Genomic DNA, 11229 nt, shown 5'->3' on the forward strand with positions numbered 1-11229 from the left:
CTGTTTGCTTTAAAGATATACGTCGCTGATAAATTGCTACAGGACTACAATGGTTGTCGACTTATTTATACGTCACTCGTCAAACATCTCACGTCCTTGCTTTCCCGGTGCGTTCTCTTTATGCCGTGAGATTGATGGATAGATGGAAATTATTAGACCATTTTAGATGACTTTTTTCCTAAACTTTCCACTCAAAGAACAGGCTACACCTTTTTCTTCTTTTTTAACAGCAAATTAATTACTAGCATGATTTCGGAAGTGACTGAAGTAATAAAGCTAAAAATTTCAGTACTAAAATTTGAAATCACAAGAGTAAATGAATTTAAACAAAATAGATAATCCTCTATTCAAATACTAAAGTTATTTTTAAATAGTAAAATTATTTGTATTATATACATATTACCTAGAAATCAATTCAAGAATAGAAATGGAGTCATAAGGCTCTAAATAAATTATTGTATATAACTCATCATAAAAAAATAAATAAAAATCATAGAAATCCTTCTGGTTTAATCATGAACCGAAAAAATAAATAATAAAACAATTTAGTGGTGGAATGTTATCTTTACTGTCTTTTAACCACATTCTTAGCATCCGTTCATCTCCTTACAATTTTTCAAAGATTTCAAAACAATCTTCATACCAAGAGCTGAAACATCAGTGCATGTTGTAGTATAAAGCCATACCAAGTTGCTTTTTGTACAAATAAAAGACAAAGTGTGCCCCAAAACACTTTAAACATCCCATTGGCAAACAAAAAAAACATCCTTTGTTAGATTATCCAACATTTCCCCAAAAATCTCAATTTACAAATGTTGCATTTAGCTGTAATAGCACACCATCCAATTCATCAAATTGAGCCCACATATTTTAGATCTCTATTACTTATGATAGAGGGCTGGAGCCCATCAACTTTTTTTCAGTTTTACATTTTCTACATCTTCACTGATACTCCTTTAATCAGACTTTTCTTTTTCTCTCATATGGAGAAAGACGACACTGAAGACAAAGAGTCCCGCCATCATAGAGAAGGCACTGGCGTAATATGGAAAAGCAGAGGGGATGAAGCGCTCGTACTGGGTGTGCTGTAGCGGCCGGACAGAAACCTGGGGAACAAACAAAAACACTAGTAAACATCAAGAGCAGGTATTTAATTAAATGTATTTTTTTTTTTTTTTAATATATATATATATATATATATAAATTTAAAATAGATAATGTATAAGCGTACTAAACATAATACAGAAGTAATGTATTTAATATTTAAAAAACATTTATAAAAATACTGAAAATATGGATGGAAATGTCTACATTTTCTGAAAAGAGATCATACAAAACTGTACAGCATTAAGTCTTTAAAAACTTGTTGCTGATAAGAATGTAAAATTACATTGATATATATAATTTAGGGCTCCGCTGTTTCCTAAATGATGCTTGATTAAAAATAATTAAATGATTCTTATTATAAACATGCAATCGTTCTTTAAATCATAGTTTTAAATATCAGTCATTAATGAATGCAATTTTAATTATGACTGTATGTGGGCGGTGGGGGGCTGCCAACTTTTTGTTGACAGTGACAACGCAAACGTTGCCAGGACAACACAATATCATTAATTCTAATAATTTATCAGTCTCACCTGGGTTGAAGAGTACAGGTGAGTGTAGCCGAGTCTGTTGTAGTCAACTTTGAACTGAAAAACTCCATATACATCAGGAAGCTTGAACTGTACACTGTATTTTCCACCTTTACAACAAAAGTGAAACATTGTATTAGCAGATTCAATGCTAACATTCACTACTGTACAAAAGTTTGGGATAAAGTACATTTTTTGTTACCACTTAAGGTCACATTATGCTTTGCTATGATTACTATCTCTGGCATTGCTTTTTCAAAGATAACATACATTATGTCAATCAAAAACTGATTATAACATACCGTTCTTCTTGAGATAGGTCCTAACAAATGGATCAATTCTGACAAATTCCAGCTGAATGTCGTCTCCATCAAAGGGCACCCACTTTCCACCAGACAACATCTCAATCACTATGCCATATTCCTGTAGAGACAATCCAGTCAGTTGTAGTGAGTCAAAATGCTGTTCGTTTGAGCATACTGTTCCGTTGAAATGTTTAAAACTAAGCCAATGTCCAAGCAAAAGACTACTCAAAATTAATCAGCAAAATATTTACTTGCTTGTATTTTGCCAATATAAAAACTGTAATATTTAGCTATGCCTCACCACAAGGTCAGTGACGGTGTAGGCAGCAGGCGGTGTGCTCTCTCCAACAGGATGATGGGTTACATCTCCGACTCTGAGAACACCAGCCTCTTTAAACACCCAACGGGACAAGGCCTCAGCCAGATCCTGGTTACCAGTCTGTTCATATCTGGGTCAAACATACATGTGCATCATAAAAACTCAAATAAAAAGTTTCTCAGCATTGCAAAAATGGTTCAGATTTTTAGGTCCACATGAACCGGAAGCAGTGACCATTTTTTCTTCATATTGTGACAATCATTTCTCTTAGAGCAGTGGAATATTAAATAGGAATACAGTGGGCCTGGCTTGTTTTTTTTTGCTACAAGCTAAATTATTGTAGAAAAGTGGGCATTTCATTCAGAAGACCGGGTAATGGGTTTCCTCTCCATTTCTGTTTATTGTCAGAACTGACAGTTGGAGGGGCGTCGTTAAGTATCTTAGCCACGCCCAATTACTAAGACATAAGAGCAATTCCATGCAAAGGTCATCCTTGCCATACAAAAAATAACAATACGTGATCACCAAAATATGGAAACCGCTTGTAGGTTTTTTGGGTAAGCAAGTATTTTACAGTACTTTAGAAATACTCAAATGTATCTGTCAATGTTTTTAAATTATTATATTTGATTTACCAAAGTTGCACAAGTGACAATTTCACATCCGCCACATCCATAACGGTGAGATGTCACATCTATAACAACACTTTTTCTTCATAAAAGCAAAAATATTAAATAAAATAAAATCAATCATGTTTGTTCTATAGTGAGCCGACTCTCATCTTTTTGATTATCATTATATCCTTTTGGGTTGTGCAGTTTAATTCACAGAACTTCTACAAAGTATGTTGTACATGAAGTTGGAGACTTTTTTGGTCACATCCATTTAAAGTACAAAACATGTTTACAGATTGGTCAGTTGTTCTAGAAAATATAAACAAAAGTTTCAATATAACGTTAACGCATACTTTCGATGTGAATGTATGTTTGTATGCATGAGTTTTTACCGCAAATGTCACATCCATAACGCTGGAATTGCTCAACCGCAAACTGAAAATTTAACAAGTGTGCTTTCAGATTTGCACAGATGAATTGTTCAGCACAAAATTAGCAATGAGAGTTAACAAAATCATATGGCTAGTTTTGATTTCATTTGTACATTGAAATGGGCAATGGCTACAGGTTTTGAACAATCTTCAAAATATTTTTTCGATTAAAAAATAAGAAACTCTATATTTTTGCCAAACATGGGATATTTATGCTTTTTGTTTGTTGTCTTCATCAAAAAGTTTTGGGCATTAAAACAAACATTTAAAACAAGTTTTAAAGTGAAGTTTTTAACAACGCTACTACTGTCATGTCCAAGTAAACACTTAAAAGTTATCTCTAGAAAGATAACGTCAGTGGTAAATACTGACCTGGCATACAGGATAAATACACAATGAACAAAATGTTTTCTACTTCATTTCAATAATGTCAGAGGCAAATACTGGCCTGGTATACGTAATACAGTGTGTTTGGCTGTTTTTCAGATGTATATTTTGCAAATACTGTTGTGTAAATGTTAAACTGTTAACATTATAATTTTTCTTCATTTTGGCTCCATCATTGTCATGCAAACAACCTAAAAATAGGTTTGAAATAAGTAAAAGGGGAATAAAAAAACAACAACAGAATATTCATGTTTGGGTGAACTATCCCCTTTAAGGACCCCATGAAATCAAAACTAACCATTTCATTTTGTTTTGTGGTGAACAATTCATATTGAGCATATTATTAATAAAAAAAAATTGTTTGTACTTTTAATCTTTAGTTGAAATCTGAAAATGCACTCCTGTTTTTTTTTTTTTTCAGCAAAAAAAGTCAATTATGTAAATCTTTATTAATTGGGTGTGTTGCTAACATATATAACCACGCCCCTCCAACTGTCAGTTTTAACAACAAACAGAAATAGTGAGGAAACCCTTTTTCCCATCCTTCTAAATGAAATGCCTACTTTACTACATCCATTCAGTTTGCAGTAGAAAAACAAGCCACGCCCACTGTTGTGTAATTTAATATTGTTTCTTTAGGAACTGCATCACAATACGAAAAACAGGCACAACTTCCGGTAAATATATATAAATGAATATTTATAGCTTTGAACATGTCTTATTAATGCAAAACAACAGACCTCTTTGAGCCAGTAGCAGCCTTCTGCACGGCAGAGTTGAAGAAAGCATCGCTGAAAAAGTGCAGTGATCCACTGAAAACCACACGTGCATTGTTTCTTGCCTGCAGACCAGCGATTAGAAGGGTGTTCTTTCCAACTGCATGAGGATACTGGAGAGCATACAGACAATTAGCACGAGTTGAAATAAACGTATGAAAAAAGAAGAACATTAAATCTCAGATCTTGACCTGTGTGATGGGACGATCAGGGAAGTAGGAGTATGAGGTGGAAGAGCCTGTCAGAATGTCCAGCACCAGAGGGTTATCTGGGTCGGCCACCATACTGAGGAAGAGAGGCAACTTGTAACGATTATTTTTTACAAAAACTACACATGCCAGGCTATCAAGAGACCACTTACCCAACACCTTTAAACAGGACTGGTTTATCGGTGGGCTTGCCAACTATAGTTGGGGCTTTGAGAAGATTCTCTGGATCAGCAACAATTAGTGTGTGCTAAAAAAAAAAAAAAAGTAATCTTTAATGACACATGACAAAGCTTAAAAAGTATTTAGTGTGAATGTCAAGACAGTTAAAAGTACTATATTAAAAGGGTATTTTGTGGAAAATGACACTCCTGCCATCATTTATTCTTCCTTGACTTGTTCCAAACCAGTTTTAGTTTTGTTTTTTTCTGTTGAATATAAAACATGATAAACTGAGGAATGCTGGAAAAAAAAGCCATTGACTTCCATTGCATTTTTTGGATGTCAGTGGCTGCTTTATTCTAACATTTTTCAAAATGTCATGTTTTGTGTTCAACAGAACAAAAAAATTCATAAAAGTTTAAGTTTAAGCAATTTAAGTGCATGTAAATGGTGAAAAAAAATGGGGGGGGGGGGGGGGGTTTAAACGATCACTTTAACCCTGATAACAAGTTTGTGGCCATTTTTGGGCTGAAAGAGATTGAGAAACCTGTCTGAAAAGGGGACTAATGCATTTACAATGCAGATCCTAATGGCCAATTCTGATTTTGTGACTGTATCTGATTTTTTTTGCTGACCTGCTTTCATAATCTTTTAAAACTGACTCGCATCTGATTGGCTGCATTTACACAGCACACGGCAAAGGCGCAACGATGAGAGGAAAAAAATTAATAAATAAAAAAAGAGCGGGGCGCTGACTGACAGCTAATAATGAAAGAGCGCCCTTTTCTCTGTTCCTAGATTTAATCTGTTTGCAGGGTTTTATTTATTTATTTATTTTTACATGTTTTACTATAGATTATAACAGAAAGGTTCTCATTTAGTCATCTTCTTTTAATCTAGGCTTTTTTAAACCAGTAGGCATCTTAATGTAATGTCCATGGCGTGATTTATGCATGTGATGTATGCAATTGTTTTATATTAATTTATATTGGTTACTTTTTTTAGTCCTCGTGGATGAGGTTTAAGGTTCGGGACTCTGCTGAAGTCTGTTCCGAAATGAAAGCGTTGACGTCATTCATTATGTTTTTTAATCATGTGCGACTCGCATTGACAGGTGAAAATCCGATCTACTTGCTTACACTGCATACACAAGGGCACAGATCCAATACATATAGGAAAAGTTTTCACATATGAACAAGGCCTGAATCTGAGTAAATCGGAATCCATGTTATTTTTTTCCTGCTTACATGAACATGGGCCATATCCGATATGTGCCACATGGGAGAAAATATATATTTGTTTTAAAATCGGAATTGAGTGACTTGAAACATGCAGTGTAAAATCAGCCTAATTTCTAGTAATGAAAAGACTCTGCAAGTCCATTCAAATAATTTTTTTTTTTTAGATTTTTGTTTAAATTGCATATTATGAAGACATATTCATATAATACCATAAAAACAAGTTACAGTCAAAAATAGTAATATGACATAGCAGCTTATTTTAATTTCCAAGGTTAGGTTCAGCTTTGTAAGCGCCTCAGTTGTCAAACATCTTTACTGCTGCTATTGTCAATTATTATTCTATTGTATGTTAAATTTAAATATAACCCTATTAAAATAACTACTTGACTAGTTGTTGTTTTGGGTTACAATTGAGGCGAACATCAATCAATATCAGAGAAACAAACATGTATAAATGTTTATTATAATATCAGAAGCATGAATTTAAAAACTTCAGTTCAATTACTTCAAGACCTTTCAAACAACACAAATTACTATAAACTCTACTATAATTATTTTGCTCTTTCCATTACTTACCTCACCAGGATCAGAAATATCATAGTTGTGGTGATCAATAACAGCAGTTTTCTCCTCATCAAATTCAATGCCACATTCGCTTCCAAGCTCCCTCAGAGGATCACCTTCCAGATTCATAACGATAGAAGATCACTTTGATGTAGCCAGCACGATATTATATGTGCATTTACACAAAGCCAACACAACAACACTCACCAATATCAGAACTGGCAGCAACAAGAACATTTCCTCCACCATCAATGAAGGCTGTAATAGTCTCGACATTGATGTTACCCCCAAAATCTGTGGAAATATGTGAACACAACAAATTAATACTAATTTCTGATAATTGCAGCATTAAGTTATAAGAACACAAATTACCTTCCACTGATGGAGAGAAAAGGATGAGATGGTCGTAGAGGAATTGACCATACTTGATCAGGGAGAGACCAGGATCATCAGCAGTCTTAAAAGTAAGGTCAAATCCACGATCTGAAAAAATAAAATTAAAGTAACTATCGGTTAAAATACTTTAAACCAACCAACCAACCTTGAAAAAGTGTAATGACTTCATTGTCAGATTTACATACACTCAACGTGCATCCTTTACTCATAATATCGCATATATATATGATAATAAGTTACTATATTTATTTTCATATGCCAGCATCACAATTTAAAGAATTTAAATAAAAAACACCATACAACGTGTAGCTCACCTGCTAAACTGCGGAAGAAGATTGAATGAGTGTCTCTGATGTTGGGATTGTCTAGCAGAACGAGAGTCTTTCCGTCTCCTAAAACTGCCTGCAACATTAACGCCGCGGATAAAACAAAAAGGGCGTTTTTGCTGAAGCCCCCAGACAATGCTGTAGCCATTGTGGCACGTCGTCTTTTGCAGGTTAATGTTGCAGGAGTCGCGGTCTCCCTCACTGACAAGCAGTCCGTCGCCATTTTCCTCCTTTGGACAACGTCAGCGTAAACGCGGATGTGCACTCTGACCCGGAGCTCCAGCCAATCGCTTGCTGCCTCATGGACTCATTGAATATTATAATGAGACCAAATGTATATTAATGAAATGATAAATGTAACTATACTGTAAACTTACTACTGTAAATGATATGTAATAGTGTACTACGAAAATATTTAATTTGTTTCTATTTTTATTATCTCAGCGACTAAACTGATTTTTTTTGCTAATGTTAAGAATATTGTTCATATCTTTTTACAGTCATTGGTTCATACCTTTTTTTGTGTTGTCTTCTTTTAGACCAGCAGAGGTCAGTGCAATATTAATATTTAGTTTATTTTATATCATCTATTCTTTATTGAGTATAACATAACATACAAAATACCAAGTAAACAAAAAAACTAATACAATTTCAAAAAGATAAGAATGAAAACAAAAAAATAAACTCACACAAATAAATACAAAAGCAAAGATTCAGACAAACAAGTTAAAGACATGAGCAATGTTACAGAGAGGTTTTTGATTGAGCTTTTTTTTTTTTTTTTTTTTTTAACATATCCAAAGCTCTGAACGAAATATTTATTTTGGCTGTTTATATTTTTTATTGTTGTGATGTTCTCTGTGTCCAAATGTTGCATTTTACAACTACTCATAATTTTACTGCATCTCATTTTGCTTGCAGTTTCCATTTAACAGCCAGTGGTGGAAAGAGTACTAAAAAGCATACTTAAGTAAAAGTACCATTACTTGCCTAAAAATGTAGTGTGAGTAGAGTAAAAGTACCTGTTATAAATATTACTCAAAGTAGGAGTAATAAGTAGCCCTTTTAAAAGTGCTCAAGAGTAGTGAGTTGTGAGTATTATGCTGTTAAAAGTTGATGCATTTACATGTCATTTGTGGATGTGTGTGTGTAAACGTAACATTCTGTAGTGCATTTAGTTATTGCCCAGCAGGCACACAATGTCATAAGATGTTAATTTTAGGTTAGATTTAGGTTTTGATGTCAGGTGACCAAAATTCAATGTCTAGCCAGTGTCTAAGAACAACTTTATTTTGATGTCCAATGAAGACATCAAATGACGTTGATATTTGGTTTATTTTAGGTTTTTAGAAAGTGACCAAAATCCAATGTTGAGCCAGCACCTGTGGTGAAAAAACTTTTCTAGCTTTGGACAGACATGTGTGAGAGTCAAAGCGATGTCACAAAAGGAACACCCTTGCTCAACTTTTAGATGCAAGGCTCATTGGGCTCAACACAAGATCAACATTCACCACATGGCGCCCAGCCACGATTTGGGACACTTTACCCCTAATACAGCGAGCTGTGTATACACCCCCAAAATAACACTTTTGAACACATTATATGAAAAAAATCTGAACTGTGTTTTGAACTGAACCAAAACTGGCACACTCAGAAGAACCATAATATTAATATTAAATCTTGAAAAAAAGTTAAACTATCTGCCCTTTAAACCAACATTCTATTGGCGTCAAATACTGACATTTATTCATCAGTTATGGCGACCAAAATTCAACATCTGATAGATGTTATAGAGGTAAAGTCTACACAACGTCAAGCTGTAACATCATTAGACGTTGATATTTAGGTGGTTTCAGGTTGGACGTTGGATATTGACATCGGCCTGACGTTGAGTTCTGATGCAACCCGTTTTTCATTTACAAACAAAATGCAGCGTCTCCACAACATTAGTGTACAATTTCAATCTGACGGCATGTTGACATCTTGTGCCTGCTGGGTGTTTAAGTCCATTTTGGTCATCATACAGTAAATAACCATCATCTTCTCATCAGTGACATGCATTTAAACCAGGGGTGCCCATACTCGGTCCTGGAGGGCCGGTGTCCTGCAAAGTTTAGTTCCAATCCCAATTAGACACACCTGGGCTAGCTAATCAATCTCATACTAGGCTTTCTAGAAACATCCGTGCAGGAGTGTTGAGGCAAGTTGGAGCTAAAATCTGCAGGACATTGACCCACCAGGACTGTGTTTGGGCATCCCTGATTTAAACAGTCACTGGGTCAATGCGTGGACAGTTTCTTGGACAGTTTTAATGCTTCCAAACAGTTTGCTGCAATGTAAAGTGCACATGTCTTGAGGTAGTTCATTATGATGCAATTTACCTTCTATGTGTGATTTGATTGGACAGGAATTACAGGACTGATTTTTCTAATTCCCATAGAAAAGAAAAAATAAAATTGTGACTGCAGGTTGAAGGAAAGTAGTGGAGTAAAAGTACAGGAACTGCACTAAAAATGTATTCAAGGAAACGTAAAAGTACACCTTTTTAAAACTACTTAGTAAATTACAATTTCTGAGAAAAACTACTCAATTACAGTCATTTGAGTATTTGTAATTTGTTACTTTACACCACTGATAACAGCTCATTACATGTAGTACCAAAGTGTGATTAATACATCTGGGCAATAATGGTGGAAATTGTCAAATACAGAAAATGGTCTAGACATGAGAAATTTTTCTCTTGGATAAAAAAAAAATGGCCAAATAGCGCAAACCATATATATGCAAGGCAAAGAAAGAAAGATTAATAATCACTAGTTTTCACGTTCATTTATCCTAATATTCATCTTTTATTTGCTCTTCTTCCATTTCTATTTTATTTTAAAAACAAACTGTATAGATAACATAAGATTAGGGTTAATAACATTTCTTTTTTTTTTTACTTGTGTAGATATTTATTTTCATGTTAAAAGAGTATTTCTATCTGATATTGTGGTCCTTGGTGAATCATAATATACAATCAATGACTTTGGCACTTTGAGTCAAAAAATATATACATTTTGCACATAGCCCAATTGTTTGACTACAGTTGAAGTCATATTTGTTAGCCCCCCTTAGATTTTTTAAAAATGTTTTAAAATACTTTCAAAATTATGTTTAACAGAGCAAAGAAATTAGAAATTAAATTAAAAGCCATTTTAAGGTCAAAATTATTAGCCCCTTTAAGCTATATATTTTTTTCGATAGTCTACAGAACAAACCATCGTTATACAATAACGAAATTATTTAAAAAAATAAACAGGGGGACTAATAATTCAGGAGGACTAATAATTCTGACTTCTGCTATATATATACTGTATACACACACACACACACACACACACACACACACACACACACACACACACACACACACACATACATATGTTCATATATGTCTTGTATATATGTTTTTTTCTCGATGTGCTAACATATTCTAATGGTGAATGAAAATAAATTTTCATTAAATTTTAAACTTCTAGATGACCAGAGGGTGAGTAAATTAGATGAAATACCCCTTAAACAAATCATTAAATTGCTAACTTTAAACTGATTTGGCTTGTTATGTAGTAAATGTAATACATTATTTTAATTAAGCAAGTATTTTATACAGAATCAAATGGTTTGCTCAATAAACTTCAACAGAGTATCTAAAGTATCTGACAATTGCTATTTCCATCCAAAGTTACCTATATTGTGTTTAAAGCAGGAATATAACCTATTTCACATTTAAAAAATAACAAATAAAAGACAGTCCATTTTCAAACTGTGGGTTCAAGAGAATAAAATTATCACTTTAATTTTGTCCTGAATAGTTTATGTACAT

General features: G+C 33.8%; 1 protein-coding gene across 1 annotated transcript; it reads right to left on the minus strand.

Annotated features, from left to right (window-relative positions):
• Positions 1-544: 544 nt before the first annotated feature.
• On the minus strand, positions 545-7573 carry ddost (dolichyl-diphosphooligosaccharide--protein glycosyltransferase subunit (non-catalytic)). Its single transcript, NM_213093.1, is given in 11 exon segments — positions 545-1106; positions 1641-1747; positions 1940-2060; positions 2244-2391; positions 4434-4582; positions 4661-4754; positions 4831-4925; positions 6655-6758; positions 6850-6936; positions 7015-7125; positions 7353-7573. Coding segments are annotated over 11 exon segments (1326 nt in total). The 5' UTR covers positions 7513-7573; the 3' UTR covers positions 545-956.
• Between the last annotated feature and the right edge of the window lie 3656 nt (positions 7574-11229).

The sequence above is a fragment of the Danio rerio genome, chromosome 23 (assembly GCF_052040795.2).
Source record: "Danio rerio strain M-AB ecotype USA chromosome 23, GRCz13ab, whole genome shotgun sequence".
In the NCBI taxonomy this organism is placed as follows: Eukaryota; Metazoa; Chordata; class Actinopteri; order Cypriniformes; family Danionidae; genus Danio; species Danio rerio.